The sequence below is a fragment of the Peromyscus californicus genome, unplaced genomic scaffold (genome assembly GCF_007827085.1).
Source record: "Peromyscus californicus insignis strain IS unplaced genomic scaffold, ASM782708v3 Scaffold_24__1_contigs__length_46423439, whole genome shotgun sequence".
Lineage (NCBI taxonomy): Eukaryota > Metazoa > Chordata > Mammalia > Rodentia > Cricetidae > Peromyscus > Peromyscus californicus.
Genome location: NW_026294535.1, coordinates 27,113,225 through 27,137,725, shown reverse-complemented (window position 1 = coordinate 27,137,725; position 24,501 = coordinate 27,113,225). Strand labels below are relative to the sequence as shown.

At 36.9% G+C, this 24,501-nt stretch overlaps 1 protein-coding gene across 7 annotated transcripts in view; it reads left to right on the top strand.

Moving 5' to 3' along the window:
* Nav3 (neuron navigator 3) overlaps nucleotides 1–24,501 on the top strand; it is a 775,186-nt gene that overhangs the window by 676,577 nt on the left and 74,108 nt on the right. For 5 of the 7 annotated variants that reach the window (XM_052753308.1, XM_052753309.1, XM_052753304.1 and 2 more), the window contains 6 exons: nucleotides 9,923–10,055; nucleotides 10,850–11,129; nucleotides 12,133–12,844; nucleotides 14,729–15,217; nucleotides 18,918–18,959; nucleotides 20,527–20,687. In XM_052753308.1, coding sequence (XP_052609268.1) covers nucleotides 9,923–10,055; nucleotides 10,850–11,129; nucleotides 12,133–12,844; nucleotides 14,729–15,217; nucleotides 18,918–18,959; nucleotides 20,527–20,687 — 1,817 coding nt within the window. The remainder of the gene's footprint in view (nucleotides 1–9,922; nucleotides 10,056–10,849; nucleotides 11,130–12,132; nucleotides 12,845–14,728; nucleotides 15,218–18,917; nucleotides 18,960–20,526; nucleotides 20,688–24,501) is intronic. The other 2 variants (XM_052753306.1, XM_052753310.1) reach the window with 2 other exon arrangements.

The window sequence follows — 24,501 nt, the reverse complement described above, 5'->3', positions numbered from 1 at the left end:
TATAAACTTTCTGGATTGCTTAAAAATGGAGCCAACTATATCTGAGCTTTAATTCAGAATGGAAATATAATCTGGGCTTAGTTCCTGACCTTTGTAGTAAACCAAACTTGTGCCTTAAAGACTAAGGCACAAGTAGGTGTGGTATTTAGAAATCAAATACAACACATGCTATTTTACTTATAATTAGTAATTTAGAGTGCAATTATGTGATTGCTATCAGTGATAAGAATTAAGTGGGCAGGTGACCATTAACGATTGATTTATAGAAGCCAGCTTTGATTGAGTGCCTCTTACAGTCAAGATATTTTCCTCTGATACCGTGAAAAACAACCATGGGTGAAACAAACAAAATTCTCTAGGTTTCACAGATTGTTATAATGTTTTACATTTTAAAAAAACGATGAATTAATTGAATGAGTAGTATATTGATTGATGGTAGTTGCAAAAATGAGAGGCAAAGGCAAGAATATAATAAGACATATATATGGAGAAGAGTGTGCTAATTTTTAAACAGGCTACATCAGACATCATTCAAAAGGCTACATTCCAGCAAAGATCATGAATAATACAGAAGAAATATATGCATCTGCAGGCACCCAGATTAAGAGCATGATATTATCGATGAACCTCATTACTCATTTCAAATGTTTTCCAGTACCATTGCCCAAGAATACTCCAATACTGAGAAATACTATAACATTCATGGCAATGTTTTCTAAATAATTATACAGTATATAATCAAGCCGTTCAAGTGGGAACTAAAATATTTTACAAATGTATTTTTACTTTGTCTTTTACTAAAATCAACCTATGAACAAAAAAATTAAAAGTCAGTACTCAGTGAACATTTTGATATAATTTTAAAATAATAACCTCAGTAGCCAGTATTTTGATTATAACCGAATTGGGGTAAAAAGGAGAGTGTATCCAGAGAAATAAGTAATTGACATGTTCCTTTAATTCATTAATGGGAATTAAATAAGGTGAAATTTTCAAATTAAGGTTACCTTTTAGTGCCTGAGGTTAAAAAGATCCATTCTTTATTAAGGCAGTATCTCTTTACTGTACATGCATAGGTTGAGCAGTTGGCACATCATCTGAACAGTCTCAAAGCTGACTGAATACCAGCTGCCCCAAATGCTGCTGTGCCCAATACAGGAACATATTGAACAGTGACCCACCAACCTATAGCAGGGGTCACCGGTATAACTTTTCCTTCTGGAAAATGTTTCAAATCTGCAAAATGATGTTTAACAATTATTCAGTACATATTTTAGAAGTCCCCATAAACACTGAAATTGTGAACAAAAATAAATTTATTTTTAAGCAGATTTGCCTTCAAATGTGTGCCCAGGGGTGATTGTACACACCAACTAGCTTTGCCTTGTTATTAAGCATTAAAAAGCTAAAAAGTATAAAGTATCCTCAAACATTCACTTTCTCATTCATTTGGTATTCTAATAGGTAGTCAAGGAGTAATATGCCTGAATATTAAATGGTTATATTTTTTTATTTTCTAGGTTGTATAATTTTTGTATTACTAGGACACATTTCTGAATTTTGACATCTCTATGAAGCTATATGCCCACTACCAGAGAATTCCCTTTAGTGTTAGCTGCTGGTATCACTAAACTATCAAAGAAACAGGATCACTCAGCATATATAGCCTTTTAAATCTGCCTTCACACACACAATAGGCTTTCAATTCATCTATGTCACTGCATGTATCAATGGTCCATCCCTTTAAGCTGTTAAGAAAGAGGATGCTGAGATGAATGTCTTCCTAAGGAAATCTTTGTTCATAAGTCCAATTCTTTATTTAGGATGGATTGCTATAAACAATATTATTAGCCTAAATAATCAAGTAGCTTCAAGACATTTGATGACATTTAAAATCATCTCAAACTATTAATTGAATTTCACTGTTAGGATTTTTTTTGGTTGGGTTAACTATCTGGCATCTGCATCTGGACAGATCTGGATCACAACTCACTGTTTAGTATGTGAGAAATTGAGTGAGTCCTTGAATGTGCCTTAATCTCCTTGTCTATATATGCAAGGATGATCATATAATCATTACTGCTGGGTTTCTGTGAGAAGGGAGTTACTAGAGACTGCACAGAAGAAAGATTATCTAGTCACCAGAGAGGACCTTATACACAGTGATTGATTGTTAGCTAGAACCTTTACATATTTATAAAGTTAAAATTCTTTCTGTGCTTTTGGGATGTTTGAAATTTTTCTTTGTACATTCTTTATTAAGATTCTTTGTCTGCATTTCTGTGACTATTTATTATTATTATTTATTTGCCCTTTATGTAGTAACAATTGCAAGTGTTTTATATTACATTCTAGCCAAAAAAAATGTGCATTTTACCATTTTACATTCAGCTCACACTTTCAATGTGTAAAAAAGATGTTTATAGAGTCTAGTTGTTTTCTTTATCAACCTCCTCATTGGTTTGTGGTTTAAAAGTCTCTCTTCTAAAGAAAGGAACTTTATATTCTTAGTACAGTCCTATAAAATCCCAATTTCATATTTTTCATACCACAGATTATCTTGACACTTGCTAAAAAATTAATGGGCGTTTTAATTATTTATTCTTCCATTTCCATTATGATTTAGTGTATGCTCATTCTTTAGCCTTTTCCTGGACTTAAATATTAGGGTAGTAGTATTGTCGTGGTTGTATGTTTGTGTTGTCATTATTATATGAAAAGCTGTCATCTTGGTTGCACATGGCATGTTATATTGGAGTAAGCATATGGAAAGGAAATGTTAAACTTCCTGTGTTCCGAGTTGACATGACTGAACATACATGAAGAAGTAACAAAGGAATTCACTTTAAAAACAAGACTTCATCCTGCAGCACCACAAAGCAATCAACAAACTTGATAAAATTATGTCATACAAAGCCCAGGTTTAGAATTTGCTTGTATTTGGTATACAGGAAATAATGACAAGAAAAAAAAAACATGAACATTTAAACATATACTTTGTGACAGCTTCCATGATATAACCCAATTTTTTTTAAAGCTTTGTGATTCCAAGAAGTACCCATTATTGCATAAAGAATTTAAAGGAGGCAAAAATATATTGAAAAATATTTCTTGCTTGTGGCCTGAGAGGCTTGAGAGGATATAAGTATTTCCCAGTGGGTCTTTAGATTTAATAAAATGTAGATCAAATCACTGGCAGCCTTTCAATAGCCATTTAGAAGCTATTTCTGAAATCACATGCAAATGCTAAGAACAAAAATAGCTGTAGCAATTTCATAAAAGAAGCATGAATCTGGTGGACTTACATGATCTGTTTTTAAGGCTTACTGTAAAGCTACAGCATGGTGGTAATAATCACTAACTAAAATGCCCATAGATATTGAAGCAATAGGAAACCTTGAAATAAACCAACATGCATATAGTCATATAGTCCATTATTTCTTATTATCAACTTACAAAGGAAGCTCAATTCATGAAAGACTAGAAAGATCATAAGCCTATATACTAAAATAATTTGATCTATACTTCACGTTATGTACAATTAAGAATTTGCCATCCTGCCGGGTGGTGGTGGCGCACGCCTTTAATCCTAGCCCTTGGGAGGCAGAGCCAGGCGGATCTCTGTGAGTTCGAGGCCAGCCTGGGCTACCAAGTGAGTTCCAGGACAGGCGCAAAGCTACACAGAGAAACCCTGTCTTGAAAAACCAAAAAAAAAAAAAAAAAAGAATTTGCCATCCTGCCTAATAAAGTTCTTTTAAAAAAAAATGGAAGAAACCTGAAGTCTGGAGCAAGACTGTTTTTTTTTTTTTTTTTTTTTAATAGGAAGAACATTATGAACTATTTACAGTTAATTACAAACCTCGGTCTTATGACAGTAAGGCGATGGAATGATTGAAATAGTCATTTCTTAAGCGAAGAATGCAAAATTGTGGCCTGGGAGTTGGCTCAGTTTTCCGAGGGCTTGCAGTGAAAACTCAGGTCTCCAACACTCACATGGTAATTGAGCTTGGTGAGGAGCCTCTGTAAGCCCAGCACTGGAGGGAGAAAATAGTTCTCTGAGGCTTGCTGGCCAGCCAGGCTAATGTAATGTGAACCCCAGGTTCAGTGAGAAATCCTGTCTACAAATATGATGAGTGGGCATGGTGGTGCATGCCTTTAATTCCATCAAGGAGATCTCTGTGAGTTCTAGGTCAGTCTGGTCTATGTGGTAATGACCAGTCTAGCCAGTGATACTTAGCGAGATACTGTCTCAAAAGGAAATCTATGTAGAAACAGTAAATAAGGTATACTAATTTTAAGTTTTGGCCTCTTCATGCATCCAAAAGGTGAGTGCATCCCCCACATCAGTGTACACACACACACACACACACACACACACACACACACACACACACACACAAACACACACACACGCATAGAGAGGAGAAAGAGAGAATGTGTTTATTCTGTACACTCATTCGAAAAGAGTTTGTATCTGTCTTCCATCCTCACTAGTAAGACTCTGACTACTCTCCTACCCAGTGAATGAAGGATCATGTCCATGCAAAGACTTGTATGTGACGGTTTCAATGATTTTATTTTTAGTGTTTCAAGACAGAAAATACACCATATGTAAATAAAAATGTGAGTAATAAATCCCATAATTTATGAATTTGTCCTAGATTGTGAGGGGGAAATTTCAGCAGAATTATAGATGTGTAATTTGGCAGAAATAAAGAGGTGCCCTTTATGCAGAATATAGTTAAAAACTCTTAGATTTTAATGCAATTAAAAATGAAAGGATGGAAAAAATATTTGATGAGATTTGAGACCTATTACTCAGAGCTAATTATGCTAATAATTCTTTCATTAAAAACTATTTTCTATTAAGTTTTTTTCAACTTAATTAAATGTGTGACAATCAACAGAATTAATTGCATCATTGCTATGGAGAATTCTGTTATCTACAAAATCAAAGAAGAAAGTCAAATGTCATAGAAGTTTGAAATTAGAAAAATAACTCCATTATCTGTCAGAAAGTATTACTTTAAGTTTGCTTAATAAAGAACTATGTTGAACAAAATTTTGCTCAAAACTTTCATTTAATGGAGCTGAAGTAGTGACTCAGAGGTTAAGAGCACTTGATGTTCTTACAGAGAACCCAGGTTCAGTTCCCAGCACCCACATAGCAGCTCATAGCCATCTGTAACACCAGTCCTAAAAGATCTGATACCCTCTTCTGACCTTCAAAGCACCACACACACATGTGGTGCACACACGTGCATATAGGCAAAAACATTTATACACATAAAATAAAAATAAATCTTAGGCTTGGCTCTGCCTGGGAGGAGGGGACTGGACCTGCCTGGAATGAGTCTACCAGGTTGATCTCAGTCCTCAGGGGAGGCTTTGCCCTGGAGGAGGTGTGAATGGGGGGTGGCCTGGGGGGAAGGTGAGGGGGGCAGGAGGGGGGAGAACAAGAGAATCCATGGCTGATATGTAGAACTGAATTGTATTGCAAAATAAAAATTAAAAAATAAAAAATAAAAAATAATAAAAATAAAAAATATAAATTAAAAAATAAATAAATCTTAAAAAATCTTTCATTTATTATTAGACTTGACCAAGTTTAAAATTACTGAATATAGGCAGCATTTTCAAAAGCAAAACTTCATTTAGCAATATGATTTAGTGGCATAGTCAACAACAGACACCACATTATCTGTTAGAGTTATAAAAATAAAGTACAGTTCATTATTAATAGTATGACAAAGAGGACAGAAAACACACACACACACACACACACACACACACACACACACACAAACACAGGGCTGGTTATCATGGGCGAAAACGCAGCAATAGACTGATTAGCATGGGATCTTATCTGCTCACAGTTGTCATAATCACATTATGAAGATACCAGCTCTTCAAAGAAGCAATCCTGATACTGTTCCACCATCTATGTATACTACTAACCTCTATGACACTTCCTAGTTTCTATTGAGTGTTTTTTTATTACAGTTGATGTTCTCAGTAAAGAGTGAGTTGTTTGAAGAATTGCAGTTTATTTCTCACACGAGTGAGAATACATACTTACCAATATTTTTGAAATGAATATTGAGTATAAAAAAAGTTAAACTGAGCCGGGCGGTGGTGGCGCACGCCTTTAATCCCAGCACTCGGGAGGCAGAGCCAGGCGGATCTCTGTGAGTTCGAGGCCAGCCTGGTCTCCAAAGCGAGTTCCAGGAAAGGCGCAAAGCTACACAGAGAAACCCTGTCTCGAAAAACCAAAAAAAAAAAAAAAACCAAAAAAAAAAAAAAAAAAGTTAAACTGTATCATAAAAGAGTGGCCAGCCATGGTACCTGCTAAAAGATTTGGTTTTAAATGATTAAAAACAACTTCACTAAGAATGTGGTTCATTAAAAAAAAAAAAGGAAGTAAGAGAAATATATTAGATCAAGGGTTGACAAACAATGCCAATGGATGTAGGGGAGAATTTTTAGAGAAAGAATAATGTGAACTACATAGAATTAATTTGGGACTTTACACGACTCCCTTTGGGGGGAAAATCCAAATAAGGCCAAAAACACAGATCTTGTAGTCAGGAAAGAGGGACTGAGGTTTCAAAATCATAACCTTGATTTCATAGTTGTGGAAAGACTGACCATTGTCAAGGAAGATATTCTAAAGTTAATATAATGGAGGGCAAGATACAGAGCAATTCAAAGAAGTTCTCAAGATTAGAGAAATACTATATGACTCAGAAGAGTCAGGTCAAGATGTCAGAGACTGTAATGCTTGTCATGAGCACATTTTAGGAAAGGAGGGGAGAGATGACAGAAACAAGGGCAGTATGATGCTAATTAAACCAGAACAGTCCATTCAATAACCTACTATGTACTACCTGTGAGAGGCGTCTGTAGATGAATTTCTAAATGGTCTTATTAAATAAAAAAAAAGCATGGAGCCAGATATAGGGGTTAAAGCCTGAGAGAGATCAGAGGAATAGAAACAGCCACAAGCTAACCTCACCTCACCAAAACCTCAGCTTCCAAATGCAAGATACTTCCTGTCTACCCACACCTATATGCCTTGCTGTTCTGCCATCTAATTTGCTCTCTCTGTCCAGCTACATCACTTCCTCTTCCTGCCCAGCTCTGTCATTTCCTGTCTGTCTGTACAGACCTCCAGACCTCCATGGTTAACTAGTGTTGGAATTTAAGGCATGTGTCACCACACATGGCTGATTCCAGTATGGCCTTGAACTCACAGAGATCCAGACAGATAGATCCCTGCCTGCCAAGGGATAGGATGTGCTTCCGTTGCCTAATTTCTTTGTTCACTTATAGCAGTTGCCTTTTTCCTCTAATCTCCAGGAAAGCTGTATTTATTAAAGCACAAATAAAATATCACCATATTTCAGCACAAATAAAATATCACCACAATGGTCAAATCCAAACAGGACTCCTATATGCATTTTAGTTCCATTATATCAGTGGTGTTCAATGTACATATTCATGATTTTTTCATAATTTATATTCACATATTCAACATGTAAAGTAGAAATATTAAAAGAAGTAATAAGTAAGGAATAAACTATGTTATAGAAATGATAATTGTATTGCTTAAGGTCTTAGTTGCAAATTACATAATTTACTTTTGCCAGTTTATGAAACTAAAGTATGTCGGAAGGCTCTTTGAGTTAGGAGATGGTGGCAAATATAGGCCCTTTACTGACTCTTAGAAAACCATGCATCCAAATTATGCTAACTCCAGTAGGAAACTCGGGTAGTTGGGACTTAAAAAGAACCACCGAAGCTCAGAGGACAAGTGAGTTAGTCTGCTAGCTGAGAGAAGACTCAGTTCTGACTTCCTTGCTGCAGATGATCTTACTCCCTTTGACAGGAGATGGAACCTATACTGCAGGACAGATGTGTGCGAGGGAGTTTAGATATGGTAGGTGTTTGCTGATGTTGTGGCTAATAATATGGAAAGTTACAAAATTGGAGACAGTGAAGGTATTCACCAGATTTTTGTACTCACGAAAGACTTATTTCTCTAGTGGTCTGTTGCTAGAGTTTTTCTGCCTGGCCCACAGTCAGGGCAAATCTCTCTCACCCGCCAGTCCCAAGCCGCTCAAACCCGATCAAGTAAACACAGAGACTTATATTGGTTTCAAACTGTATGGCCGTGGCAGGCTTCTTGTTAACTGTTCTTACAGCTTAAATTAATCCATTTTTATTAATCTATACCTTGCCACGTGGCTTGTGGCTTACCGGTACTTTACATCTTCCTTGTCCTAATGGCGGCTGGCAGTGTCTCCCTCACCAGCTTCCTGTTCTCTCAATTTTCCTCTCTGTTAGTCCCGCCTATACTTCCTGCCTGGCCACTGCCAATCAGTGATTTATTCATTGACCAATCAGCAACACATTTGACATACAGACCATCCCACAGCAGTGGTCTAAAGTACATTTTCCCCCATTATGATGTCATTGTTACTGATAATAATCTGCTCTCAGCAAGTTCAGTTTTCTTCTTAATGATTACTTTTGTCTCATATGTATCTAAGTACATCGTTATTATTTGGAACTTAAGATGGGGCTCTTTTAGTATATTTGTTTTGTCTCCTTTATGTTTTCTGTGTACTTTCATAATGAATATTTGAGTGGTATCTTCAATGCTTGTGTCTTTCGTGGAAGGTGTTTAAAGCCAAATGTTCATCTCATGAGACTTAGTTTTCGTCCTTTGTATAGTATGTGTACCTAGATTGCATTAATTCATATATTAAAGCACATGTGAGTAGTAATATATCAATAGACTAAAATTCAGTCAGCAAATGAGATGATAGTCTCTCTCTTGCAGAGTGGAATTGTCATTCTCCTTTAAGGTATCCTTATATCCTGAAGTATTTGTGTGTCATCACATTAAGCACATTGACTAAATAATCGGGCCCAAGCCAGCCTGTACATGGTTATTAGTATAGCCTATTTTACTTTTGTTTATATAAAAAGTGTGTTAAAAATTTCAGATATTCATCTTACCCTTCTAATGGATTTCCTTATTCATCCCTTGAGACCCATTTTGTTTTGGAACCTAGACTGTATGAAAGGAGAAGCTTTTTGGAGATTGTAGCAGAGTAGTGCCATGGCCAGATGTGAATTTTTTGAAAGATTTATTTATTTTTTTATATTCATGAATATATGTGTTCCGCATGTGTACCTGGTACCCACAGAGGCCAGAAGAGGGTATCAGATCCCCAGGAACTGGAGTTACAAGATGGCTATAAGCTGTCTTGGGAGTACTGAGAACCAAGCCTGGGTCCTCTGCAAAAGCAGCAAGTGCCCTTAGCAGCTGAGATATCTCTCTAGGCTCCAAATGTGACTTTGGGATCACTTATTTAGATGCTGCAGCTGAAGTTGTGTGGCAAAAGGAAAAAGCAGGAATATCAGATAGGAGATTGTCTTAGGTTGTTTGGAATTGTGATGGGTGAGTTTACTGGGGGAATTTCAATATTTAAGCATGGTTGAATGGTTGTAATTTTAAGATAGAAAATGAGGAATGATTTTCATATGCCCAACTAAAGCAAATATTTTTTGATCAGAGACTAATTCTTAAGTACTTTATGATTCCAGGTTGCTTTTGTAGGTGTGGAGTGAGGGACCCAGCTGGCATGTTACTCTTCTCTCAGTGTTTTCAATATGCTTCAGATATTCTAGAACCCACATCTTCTGGTCCTTCCTAAATAACCAGATAAGCTATTGCTTAGTAGATGTTCAGTTCTTAAAATAAATATGATGTTTCCGAAATGGATAGTATGCAGATTCTCATAAGTGTTTTTAAATGCCTTTATGATGGATGAAAACATTGTGTGGAAATGTGGGTGATTCCCTGTTTGTCCTGTGCCCGGCTCATTGCTGCTTTATGATGTCTTACCGTTAGCTGGGACGACAGCAGTTCAGTGAGCAGCGGTCTCAGTGATACCCTTGATAACATCAGCACAGATGACCTGAACACCGCATCCTCCATCAGCTCTTACTCCAACATCACTGTCCCCTCCAGGAAGAACACTCAGGTGAGAGCCCTCAAGCCATCCTCTCGCTTCCTGGTGATGCTATCAATTTCTTCCTCAAAAAAAAAAAAAAAAAAAAAGCACTTTATTAAACTGTGGTTTTACTCTTTAATCCGAAGCATTTGCATGAGCTGAATACTCAGAGATACTAAAGACTCACCAGTTCTGGGACCTGCAGTGATTTTATTTTAAGCCCCCTAGAGTTCCACCGCTCAGAACTATAGCCACGCCTACCCCTAGCCTCTTTTGAAGATCATAAACAGCTTAGACCTATTTGCTCATCTGTAACCCAGAAAGACCCACCTTGACATTTCCCCCCCCACCTAATACTCATTTACTTTAAAAAATAAGTTTAGAAACAGTTTAACATTAGATCTTTCTTGATTAATTTTTTAATGATGTCAAAAACAAATTACTAGGCTCACTTGGGAATGGTGCATCAAGAAAGAACGTTGAATACATCCTGTCTTGTCTTGGTTTTTCCTTGTCACATTTGTCATAGAATAATCCCTTCCTTTGTGGGGTTTAATTAGGCTTCTCTGAGCATTATTTATCCTGACATTCCCTAATATCTGCAAAGGGAAATTCTATGGCTCAAATTGATGAAACGTATGTGAAATCGTAGTTAAAAATAGGACCCTGTCTGGCATGCTTCGGGAAGTATAAATCAGTGCTTCATTATTTTTTCACCTCTTATCTGAAAACGCAGTCCAGTTCCCCATTCACAGCTCCTAGGTTTTCTTTTTTCTTTTCTTGTTTTTTTTTTTTTTTTTTTAAATGGGACTTTTTCTTCATAGATAAAAACAGACGCAGAGAAACATTCAACGGCCGATGAGACCTGGGATAGTCCAGAGGAGCTGAAGAAGACGGAAGAAGATTTTGACAGCCACGGTGATGGAGGCGCCAAGTGGAAGGGCACTGCTGCTACTTCTGGACTTGCTGAAGACTCCTCCGAGAAGACAGGGCAGAAAGCGGGCCTGTCTGTGTCTCAGACTGGCTCCTGGAGGAGGGGCATGTCTGCGCAGGGAGGGACACCAGCTAGGCAGAAAACCAGCACGAGTGCACTCAAGACCCCTGGTAGGTTTGTCACTTGGGATCTGTGCTACAGAAGAATTGTAACCTGCGGTCCCCCCTTTGCATGCCTTCACATGTATTAGCTCCCCCTTTTAATATTCAGATTCTGCTGCACACAGTCCAATAATTTTATTCTGTAATCCACATACTTTGTCATATAAGCCCCCATGAGTATGACAGTCTGAGAATCCTGTGGGGATCACACTTGTCACATAGGGTTGTTGTGTGCTGTATTACAATCTAGTCACTTTGTATACAGGCAAAGTATTGGTTCCAGATAAATGATAACTCGCTCGCTCTTCATGACTTTTTAATGAATATTTTCAGTATTGATTTTACAAATGCCACTGCCTTTTAATACAAATCTGAGAGCTGTAAGACTCTCCCCTTATTTTAGAAATAGTGTCACCTGACATGTGGATGTCATAGAGTACTTCAGATATAATCCTAGTCAAGGTATTGACATCCACTTTTTTTTTCCCTAGTACGTTGGTTCTCAACCTGTGGGTTGAGACCACTTTGAGGGTCACATATCACATATCCTGCATATCAGGTATTTACATCACGATTCATAACAGGAGCAAAATTACAGTTATGAAGTAGCAGTGGAAATCGCTTTATGGTTGGGGGGTCACCACAGCACTAGGGACTGTATTAGAGGATTGCAGTATTAGGAAGATTGAGAGACACTGAGGAATGAGTGACACCCTTCTGAAGCAAGAGCGTTGTAAGATACAAAACATTAACAAATAAGAAAATAACCAGTTTTCACTTTCCCTCCTCAAGCTCATTACATTTCCTTCAACAGACATGTGGGTTTTTTCTAGCTAGGCACTCAATTATTTCATTATATTAGAGTGTGCCTATTTAGATCTGAAACAAGAAATAGTTCAGAACTGAAGTGATACAGAGAGCTAAAGAACACTCATATCTTCCATTTGGTTTTCGAGGGGTTATGCTGTCAAAACATTCAAATGAACCCATCTGTGTGTTTCTTTTTAATTAGGGAAGACAGACGATGCCAAAGCTTCAGAGAAAGGGAAAACCCCCCTGAAAGGATCATCCTTGCAAAGGTCTCCTTCAGATGCAGGGAAAAGCAGCGGAGATGAAGGGAAAAAGCCACCCTCGGGCATTGGAAGATCTTCAGCCAGCAATTCTTTTGGATATAAGAAGACAAGTAGTGTAGGGTCGTCCTCTACTATGATTACCAGCAGTGGTGCCACCATAACCAGCGGCTCAGCTACACTGGGGAAAATCCCCAAATCAGCTGCCATTGGCGGGAAGTCAAATGCAGGAAGGAAAACCAGCTTAGATGGATCCCAGAATCAAGACGATGTTGTCCTGCACGTGAGCTCCAAGACCACCCTCCAGTACCGCAGCTTGCCCCGCCCTTCCAAGTCCAGCACCAGCGGTATCCCCGGGCGAGGTGGCCACCGATCCAGTACCAGCAGCATTGATTCCAACGTCAGCAGCAAGTCAGCTGGAGCCACCACCTCCAAACTGAGAGAACCCACTAAGATCGGCTCAGGGCGCTCGAGTCCAGTCACAGTCAACCAAACAGACAAAGAGAAGGAGAAAGTAGCAGTCTCAGATTCAGAGAGTGTTTCTTTGTCAGGTTCCCCCAAATCCAGCCCCACCTCTGCCAGTGCCTGTGGTACACAAGGGCTCAGACAGCCAGGGTCCAAATATCCAGATATTGCCTCACCTACATTTCGAAGGTAAGGGGATGCTGGGAAAACGTAAAAGGTAGTATATAACATGTATTTATTCTACATAAAGATGTTTTAATTTTTTCTAAATATTCGAAGATTCTGTATTCTAGACTTGTTTAAAATATAGTGAGTTCTACAGAGCTGACTGTATGAACTGCTAGTGTAAAAAGTGATGCTCCTTTAGAGAAGTGGTTAGCCATTCAGCTATACTGTCAGTGTGACAGGAAAAATAGAAACAGCTTGTGCAACAGGCTTAAAATCAAATGATTATTCATAGAAGTAGTGATAACTTAAAGTGATAGCTTGTAAAATAATTCAGCAGTTTTCACCTCCCCTTTCCATCATTAAAAAAAAAATCAAACTGCATAGATCTTGGTAAACACTGCATTTACCTCTAGTGTGCATTATCTTACTGACTCTTAATGAGTGGATGGTTATGAATATAGATGATACATTCTTTGTAACAGTTTACATTGGATCAATTTATACAGGGCTAAATCTTAACACAGCAAAAAGCAAAACAAAACAAAAAGTCAAAGTATGACATCATGGTCAGGATTTTAAAACATTTAGATGTCTGACACAGGACAAGAACTCACGAGTGAGATGACATTTATAACTCTTTGTCAGTGTTCTTTGACAGGACCCAGCAGCATGATGTAGATACCATGATTATCTTTGTATTAAGTATGTGAAGTTCTGCTTAGGAATAGCCCTGATTTTAGATACCCCAAGTAGCATGGGGGAATTTAGTGTGTGACTTAGGACAAACTGTTAAATACACCTGCCTCTGTTTCTTATCTTTAAGTTAATAATAATTTATCATCTATAACTTGCTAAATATTTAAGGTTTGTTTTTATTCTGCTGGTTTAACCTAGAATTAGGAAGAGTCTTGAAAAATTTACTCTCCCATTTAAGTAACCTTCAAAGCATAACTGTTTGAAAAGTAGCAAATTTCTCATTAGAAGTACTAATTGTAAAGAATGTTTTGAAGTGTCAATTCTTCTTGGAAAGAATAAATTATAGCTTTAGCAAGAGTAAATAATCTCACTGCTTATGTGAAAGCCAATAGTGCCCTCCTGTGGCCCATTACCTATGAAACAATTTCTCATATTCGTCATAAGTCTTCCACTGCAGGAAATATGGATTTCATTGCAGCTGAATTAGTAACCATTCTGCCATTATTTCATATCATTTTATTTCCATATTTGCATAAATTTGATTATATCATCTCTTTCACTTACAAAACTAAAATGTTTTCTGATCTAAACTCCAATATCTAACTTAGCACCAATGATATTTCAAATCACTGGTATAAATATATGTCTGAGTAGCTCTGGCAGTTGACAGAAATCCCCGTGGTTTTTCCATGGGAAGATTTCAGCAAATCCATAAGTTGCCAACAATATCCAATATTTCCAGCTGAGTCATTCAGGCCTCCAGACATTACCTTGCCTTAAGTGTCCCCTTTAGATTTTTGAGTAACCTATTTTAAAAAGAGGAAAATCCATTAAAGTGCCATATACCGAATGCGTAGAAGTTGTTTCATTATAATGGTTCTGTAGATAGGCAATGCCGGAATGGTCAAAATATTTTAGAGTCCTTTGATCGCTAGAAGTGTAAAAGTCAAGCATGGTCATGTTTGACTTTTGTCCACTTCTGCCCAACTTGGTTGTAGTCCAGTGCTGACTTCCCCTTAAGATATTTAAGGAGATTTTTAGTAGTTGATTAATACCAAGGCCAAGCATATCACCTTCAGGAACATAGAGGCTGGACGTGCTTGGTAGCTCACTACTCCAAAGCACACTTGGCTCTGTGGACTGAAACCCTATGGAATGTAGATATGAGTCTCTTGGAACAACTGAAGTTGTTATTTGTTTTTCTTTTAGGTTGTTTGGTGCCAAGGCAGGTGGCAAATCTGCCTCTGCACCTAATACTGAGGGTGTGAAATCCTCCTCAGTACTGCCCAGCCCTAGTACCTCATTAGCGCGACAAGGCAGTCTGGAGTCACCGTCGTCTGGTACGGGCAGCATGGGCAGTGCTGGCGGACTAAGCGGCAGCAGCAGCCCTCTCTTCAATAAGCCCTCAGACTTAACTACAGATGTTATAAGCTTAAGTCACTCCTTGGCTTCCAGTCCAGCATCGGTTCACTCTTTCACATCGGGTGGTCTTGTGTGGGCTGCCAATCTGAGCAGTTCCTCTGCCGGCAGCAAGGACACTCCGAGTTACCAGTCCATGACTAGTCTCCATACGAGCTCTGAGTCAATTGACCTGCCCCTCAGCCATCATGGCTCCCTGTCTGGACTGACCACAGGCACTCACGAGGTGCAGAGCCTGCTCATGAGAACGGGTAGTGTGAGATCTACTCTCTCAGAAAGGTGAGCGTTCCTGGAGGCATCGATGAGTCCTTAACCCCTTCTTCCTGCCCTGTGCCCACTACCCCACCCTGTTAAATAAATTTCCTTGATTCCGTTGTGGATACAACTATGCAGTGACATAAAAATGAAGTTAAATTTAGAGTTAATGTTGATAAGACCAGTCTTATTCTTCACTCTTGTTACCAGATTTGATAAGTAATGAAGTCATTAACGATAGGGTGATTGAATTATTTTCTTAATATGAATGCCTACCTTTCCAGTCAGTGGGCACTTTCAATAGTATATAAAGTAGGCGTTCATACAGCAAGTGATATCGTCTCAAGACGTTTCTAATTATTGGCTTGAGATTCAAGACAACACAGTCCTTAGGATGATTAAAATTTTGTGAATGACCAAATTCAAATGGATTCTACAATTGTGCTCTGATAAATATGTGGAATTTTAGAATATAAGCTTAATCCCTTAGTAAGACATGTTCTACAATGCTCAAATTGTCCATTAACCTATTATTTTCAGCTCTTTTCTTCTGGGTTTTCTTGCCTACGTGAAATACAAAATTAGGAATGAAATATTACCTCTTGGTGTTCCACCACCTCACTGCACACCGACAGCCATGCAATTGGCACGTCCACTACATTAAAGCCCTTGAGACCTAAATGAATGATTGGTACTCAATGCTTACTGTGATGGGCTGGTAATTACAAAATGTATGTTTTCCTAGTCACAAAAAGCCAGAGCCCTGACAACTGGGTTATTCAAACTAAAATATATCTACTTCCCTTTAATTTTTTTTCTTAGTACATGCAATATAAAAAGAACTGGTACTGAATAATCCATCAAAAATTAGACTTTCATTCATATCTCAGATTCTAGTTCCAGTAGTTATAAGGTAAATGGGCATGATCACATGTCATGTATAAAACTTAAACCAAATGAATAGAATTATATTTAAAATGTATTGTCTTATTTAAATAGTATATTCTAAATTTGTAAGAACATACATGAAGAATTAAAAAAAGGGTTGATATCTAAATCAAGCAAGCAGGTTATAATTTACTAGTCACAATCATCCTCCAAAATACAAATAATCTTTAAATTATAAAGATGAAAACATAAAGTTGATCATATAGATTTCAACCTATTTGGTTAGCCTTCAGACATTAAATACTAAGAAATGTGGTCAAGTACATCATTGTAACCAAGAAACCAAATCAAAACTGCATGTTAAAATCAACAAATCCTATGGTTATAGTGGAATCCAGTTTAATTATTTTATTCAGTTTAATTATTTTATTCTATGTTTTAGCACTACTCTAAAAATGTCTACTAAAAAGTACAACAATAAATATATAGTTATTTACTGTTTTAAAGCAAATAATTTTAGTAGTTTTGCAGTATTGGAAATAGGCTAATTTAACTCAATATTAAAATAATCAAAGACTTTCCAAAATATGCTTTAAATGTATTAGTGACTATTCAGTCATGGAAAGTCAATGTGACTATCTTATTAAGAATGACATATAAGACTGATAGTAATCAGTTCCTTCCAGCAAATAGCTAGATTGAATTTTTTTTATTTAAAACACTGTGTATACTCTTTTTCTTTAGAAGGAAAATGCAAAGTCTAACTGCATTTTAACCCTTAAGAGTATATATGAGGAAGTGTGCGGTCTATTTAAGAAAATCTCATGTGTATGGCCTGATATAACTGGTCAGTTAATAACTAAATTGAAAGTATAAAAGTGTATCAAAGTATGATTTTTTTTTAAATTAATTTGAGATGGGTATGATAGATGTTAAGGGGTATGTAAGTTCTTGACTTCTCTTATTACACTTTGATCTTCACATCCTAGGACTAATAAATCAGTAGTTTTTATACTAATTTCAATTTTTACATAAACTATTCTTCACTAAAATTTAAATGTAAGGAAGTGAATGAATACAAATGAAATAATTTTTCCGTATTGCCTTACACCTCAGATCTAGTCATTGGTGTTTCTGTGACTATAACTAACCCACATTGGTTTTGTTTCATTCTATTTTATTGTGACCAAAGCATATTTTTAAAGTAATTTAAAGTCATAGACAACCTTGTAAATTTCCAGTTTGTCATCAAATTTAAAATTTGACAACCATGTTGCGTATTACAATTGTTGGCCTTGGACAAACGGTGCAATAAGTAAGTGAAATCTCTACTTCACTTACTGTCTCTACCTCCCTAGCCATTGCTGACACTGGAGTGGTCACTCCTTGAAACTTTTCAGAGAGCCAACATAATACTATCATGAATGTCTCGAGCAGTGGTTCTCCACTTTCCTAATGCTGCGATCCTTTGATACAGTTCCTTGTGTTGTGGTGACCCAAACCATAAAATTAATTTTGTTGCTACTTCATTAATGTAATTTTGCTGCTGTTAGGAATCATGATGTAAATATTTTTGGAGAAAGAGGTTTGCCAAAGGTGTCTTAATCCACAGGTTGAGAACCACTACTCTAGAGTTTAGGAAATGCTCTATGTTATTCAATTTAAGTGTGTTTTCTGAGTTATTTCACTGTAGCATACAAAAATGTAATTTTTATACAACCTGATAACATTGGCAAAATAATAACAATTTTCTCATTTTCTGCAATATTTTAAAGAAATAATGGCATATGATCACATAAATACATAGCCCAATATAGTTCATATTTAGAGATTTCTTATTTGTTTAGTATGATTCCTTTGGTTTGGTTATACATACTAGTTAGGAAATTTTATAATCATAATATACAACAAGAACAAATTACCCGTTGGCATAAGGTGACAGATGGAGTACCTGTAGAAGAAAACATTTTAGCTTTGATGTTGAGTGATTCAATTTTAAGTCAGTCTGTTTTGCATTTGTGTTATATCATCACCATTGTGCACATGCCCTGTGTTTAATTTTGATCACTTGATGTTCTAAACAAAGAGGACAATAGTTCTGTAAGTCCATGTTCATTTTCCACTTTGGCAGTCTGCATGCTGGAGATTAGAAGGGAGCCTCTGGCTGTGTCCCACTCTTCTCCATTTCCCATGAGTCATTTTCCACTTCTCTAGGCACACCGTTCTAGCCCAGTGTCTGATGAACTGAGAATTAGTTAAAACAAAGGTGATAAAAATAGATAACCCTTTAAATACCCAGTCAGTGATTTCTCAAAGATGAAATGGCTTTACTTCATTAACATATTTAAATAAATTATACTAGAAACATTGTTTAACGAGAATACATGTTATATATTAAATTCTCTCTTGTATGTAAGTGGGAAACAAATCTACCCTTATTTTTTATTAGAAATAACTAGACAAGTTAAAACTATCGTGTGACTTTTCATCCTATCCTGTTACTGGGACTTGTCACCTCAACAACTGGTGTCATTGACATCCTTATGATTCTCCTGCGTATGAAGCCACAGCAAAAGTCTAGTCCACTGCACAGGAAAGGGAGGGTACCACAGCATCCACAGGGAATTTATGTTAATGCAGTGCAATGCCCATTCTAACATTTATTGGAGCGACAGAGGTCCCGTCACTTGGTTGGCTTTCCCAGTCAGTTCAGTATTCATGTATGTATTTGCAGAGTGTTATTTTGTGTAGTTTGGAGAATGAATTTTGTTGAGTATATGATTTGGAAATTTTTTTGTTTGCATTATGTCCTTAGGGGTTTTCTTTGTTTTAACAGCATGCAGCTTGACAGAAATACACTACCCAAAAAGGGACTAAGGTATATATTTCTCTCAGCACAACTGGTGCCTTTTTCTGTTGTTATGTAAACTATCTGTCCTGTGTCTTCTTCCCATCTGTTTGCTGTGTAGCCTTTGACATGGAAGATGAGGTCTCTGTTAATCTTGATGCTTTCTCTGGCTTCAAGAGTAGGTGATGCTCCTTAGGAAGAGATGCCCATTGAGGATGGAGGTGGGGACCCAAGTGAATCCCAGTGGGAATATCACGATGATGAAATAAAAGGAGCTTCTTCAAGGCTTTGCTCATGAGGGGAGCAGCTAGTGGTAGGGCTGCAGAAGTCATTTTTCTCTTAGTAAGATGAAATTACTTCTCCATGTTTTCCTCCGCGGAAGTATACATTTGCAAAACCTCAAAACTGAAACCGGGGAGGTGACTACATTGGTAAAAATGCTTGGTAAGCAAGCATAAGGACTTGAGTTCAAATCCCAGCACCCACATAAGGAGCTGAGCATGGAGTCATGGACTGTCACTCAGCATTGGCAGGAATGCAGACAGGAGAATCGCTGGTTCGCAGCTTAGCTCAGGTTTGGTGAGACTATAGTGATTCTATTTCAAAGAAGTAAGGCGGAAGGCAGTAGAGCATGGTGCCTGATTTCTTTCTCTGACCTCCACGTGCGTGTGTGTGCACACAACGCACACACATATACTGTAGACATTCATACATGGAGAGATGCACATAAAAAATGTACATTTTTTAAAAAAAAATAAATATAATCCCCCAAACCTTCATAGCCTACACCTGTGACAAATAAGAATGAAAGGTTGAAATATGCTATAAATGGAGTAAAAAAAAAATTATCATCACGCAGCAGGTATGGCAATTCATTATTATTTTACAGTTTGTTTCATAAAAACTCAGTCCCAATTTCTGCTTTCCATGCCTGCTTTTATTATTCACCAGATCGGTTTAAATCTGAGTTAATGTCACTTAGCAATTTCTAAATAGTCGTTCAATCCAGAATAAAAATAAAATGAAAATTAAATTCATGACCATGAACCTATCTTACACACTATTTTTTTTTTTCCTGAGAAAAAGATACAGAGAAAACAGCTAACAGGGACAGCGGTATGAGCGCGATAAACTGACTCCAAGTGGCATTTTAACCAAAGAACTGAAAGAAAACTCTAGTTCTCAGTTTGTGTCCCATTTTCTGTGCTGTTCTGTGACTGTCACTGTGCCTCCCTTAGCTTCTGGCCTACCACAGTCCACCATGTTGAATCGATGTTCTCCCCTTCCCATGTCCTCCCCGACACAGTGCTTTGGGGTCCTTCTCAGTTAACTTGGCTGTCTGCTCATTGCTTCTGACTTTCGAGTCCGTAGCTGGCGGAAGCATCCTTTCCTTCTCACATGCCTCTATTTACTTTCCCTGTGGGATCAGGCAGATGGTGCCAAATCATCTGGAGGAGCTGAGCAGTTGTAATTAGATCCAATCTGTTGGCGATTGCTGTTCAGTCTGAATAGTCAGCTCCCCTCGATTGTCTTCTTGTCCTGATGTTGCCTCGTCCTTGTCGATGTGCTCAAGTGTCTCAGCTGTGCTGTTTTGCAGATACACCCCATCATCTCGGCAGGCCAACCAAGAAGAAGGCAAGGAGTGGTTGCGTTCCCATTCTACCGGAGGGCTGCAGGATACTGGCAACCAGTCTCCCCTGGTTTCCCCGTCTGCCATGTCATCTTCAGCCACAGGAAAATACCACTTCTCCAACTTGGGTAAAATATTCTAAATCATCAATTCTGTTCCCCTTCCTTTCTCAGCCCACCCTTGTGGGAATATTGGTGTGTTTCCATAAAAAAGGGAAAGAAGAGAAGAGCCTCAGCATGGTGCTTACTGTACACAGAATCTTTTCCAGATATTATGTCACTTATTTTCATGACGGATGCTTAATTTTCATAACTATTATAGCTAGAATTATTATTGTTTTGTGAGCTGAAGCTGAACTGTACAAAAGAGACCACTGTAAGTATCAGAAGCAGGGACAAACTGAGAAACACCTGACCTCGAGCGCACGACCCTTTCTATTCCATCTCAAAGTCCTTATTTATATTCAGTGAAGCATCTTAGTTTATGTTGTTGCTGAACAAAATTAATGGTCTAAATGGAGACAAATAGAATATAGAAATAATTAGGCTGAAAAGAATATGCAATTAGAGGACTGCAAGATAATTTCTTGAAACATTATTGAAATCAAAACGCTCCTTAACATGCATAGTATGTCACTGAAGCCAACATTCTGTGAACGCTTTTAGAGGACTATATTGAAAAATAAATGACTGTCTTATCCATTAGCATCATTTGTGGGAAGTATAGTCATTTATGTAAATATCATAGAAACAGAAAAGATTGAGAAAACAATGAAACTTGTCTAAACATGTCAGTTATCATTTAAAAGACCCAGTGATGGTATAAAAAAATGTTATCTTTTTTACTAGAAAGGTGGCTCGACAGTTAAGAGCTTGTACTGTTTTTCCGAAGGATCTGAACTTGGTTCCCAGCCCCACATAGGGCAGATTACAACCTCCTATAACTCTAGCTCCAGCGGGATGCAGTGTCTCCAGCCTCCTCTGGCATCTGTGCTCCCAGTACACACAGCCACACATAGGCACACACATGTGCATATTATTATTATTACTATTATTATTATTACATATTTTAAAATTGATTCATCTTCTATCAAGTCACATATGAAGTCATCTCCTTATTTTATCTTCCGTCAACTGAGAAAAAAAATGGTTCCAATAATGTCACCACAGATCATTTACAATTGAACAATTCGAACATTTCAACTTTTAACCCCAAAGGACTCAAGGCTAAATATTTCCTATTTCAGTTCTTCCCACTATAACTACTAGGGCATTTTAAGTCATAGACAATAATCTCAACCACAGTCCCATATGAGCTGCTAAATAGTTATGAACATCAAGGCTTTGTTGCTGTAGCTGCACATACGGATACTTCTTTGCCCCATAATTGCAAAAGATGTATATCCTCTTTTTAACTTGTTGCATAATTATAAAACAGCAAAAAGTCTAACACTGAAACTCTTTTAAAAATTGAAAATATTTTTGTAGGGTTTTAATACTGTAAAGCCTAATCACATATAATGGAACGTCTGAAAGAGAAACCCAAATCATCCAAAATATTGTAGATATTTCCTAAGTACCTCCTGTGTCCTATCAAGTTTTTATTAATTGATATTATTTAGCTGCTTATTTATGCCAATTTTCCTACACTTGATATTCTGAATAAATCTTTCTAGTCCATCATTCTTGGATGAAACATAGCAACTTCCTAATTTTTATTTTCTGGCCTTGGGGAAGCCATTAAAACTTAACTAAACAGATATATAATAACTAGGTCACACTACAAGGGATGATTGATGTAATAAATGGGAAGACCATGTAACACTTGAAGACTTAAGACTCTGAAATGAAACATTTTTGTTAGGAAGCATATCTCACGCTGTGAAAGAACAGCAGTTAGTTTTGCCTGCATTTAATTCAATATAATTCCAAACTAGTGACTATAATATTTAATATGGATGTGAATCAAAATGTCATCATATAAATATAGAATACAATTATGACATTTGAAATAAGATCTTCTTTACTAAGAATGTTAAACATGTGTATAGAGATATATTTAGAAGTGTGCAAAATTGAAATTAATGTTAGCTGAAGCCAATATGTCCATAGTTACAGAAGTTTAAAAATTGATGATTTGAGATTATATTTCATTACATAGTTTTTGAAGAGGTGAAACACAACATGGGGAGAATTGTGCTTCGACTGATAACAGACCATTTCTGTAGAACTTAAGGGGCTATTGTTTCTATTACAGTTACCTTGCACGGAACTACATACAAACCATACTTTAGCAGGGATTGTAGCAGTACACTGAAAATGAAATATAATTTAGGGAATCTTAAATTTTAATATTTGTTATATTTGAATTTAAAAAAATATTTCTAAACATTTTATATATTTACACATTTTTTAATAGAAGAAAAGAAAAGGCAGTTAAAAATAATGTGCAAGTTTTGTATGTTTGGGACGCTCAACACTCAGGAGACTGAGTCAGGAGGAATGAGGGTCAATGTGAGAATGAGTGGGCTTAGGTTCATGTTCACCTTACCTCCAATATTACCATGTAGAATCATTGACACCAACCTGTGACTTCTCAGTAGTATACTTTGCTAAGGAGTGATTACTAAGCACTTTCCTAGAAGAAAAATTTCTTTTTTTCTCTCTCTCTGAATCATCCTTCCAATAGAATAGTCTTTTCCTCACCACACAGACCACACCCTTCAGCATGTTCAGAGTGAACCATGCCGTGTGTACTGAAGAAGAAACTCCCATGGCAAAAAAACACATATGATTCGCCCATTCATTTATTAAATAAAGCTTCATGACATTGTAAACTCAATATGACAGAAACTATTTCAAGCTATCTAAATCTGGGCACACATTTTAGAAGTTTGTCCTTCAGTTTTCTTTTTCCTTTTTTTTTTTAATTCCTGAATTTTGAGCCATGTGTCTTAGTTATATGTCCAGATTCTACAAAACACCTTAAATTTAGGCTGTGTATGATTTTCTTATTTAACAACAATTTCATAAAGCCATCGGTTAATATCTTGCTATAGAAGCAAGAGTGTGGAATATCTTAAAGTTATTTAAAAGCCTGGCTCAGGAGCTGGTGAGATAGCTCAGTCAGTAGTATGCAAAATTAATATAAATTAAATAAATAAATCAAGTCCCATCAGTTTTCCATTGGTTCCTGTTCTCCAAGTCGTCAAGCATATAATCTTAATAAAAGCAACAGTTTTACTCTGTGTGTTACACTTGGGGCAAGGTTAGTTGTCTTCTTTTATTAAGAGATTGCCCCATATATTTCTCTTCTATTCAGAGACTGCTCTATGACTCCTGCTTTTGTGTGGACCATAAAGGTCATGTATTCTCTAATTATTTCCATCAGACTCTAAAAGTAGTATTTGGATATTTTACCAAGTTAGATGACTGAGCTAGACTTTTTTTAAGCATCAGTATAACCACTTTACTATTTTTTTGTATTCTATTACAAAACAAAAACACACACACACACACACACACACACACACACACACACACACACACACACCACACACACACACACACACAAAAAAAACAAAACCCAAAAAAAACCTTCTGTCTGTGTTGCTTTTCATCACTTCAGTCATTTCTCCTGATGGACAGCCTTAAAATCAGATACTATGTTACAGTTCTCTTCTAGTTCAACTATAAAAGCAGCAAACCTTTCATTAATGCTATAATTGAATGTTCTTAAGTACTGTTCGTATATTTCCAATGGAATATAATCAATATTGCCTGTAAATTCAACTATTTCCTGTAAAGTTTTATAACTTTCATTATAGTGAGCTTTCTGGTCGGACTATCTTGAACCGCCAGCCCACAAATAATGACATAGAGACTGATTATTAATTAAGAGCTTGGCCTCAGTGTAGGCTTTTTCCCAACTAGCTCTTATTAC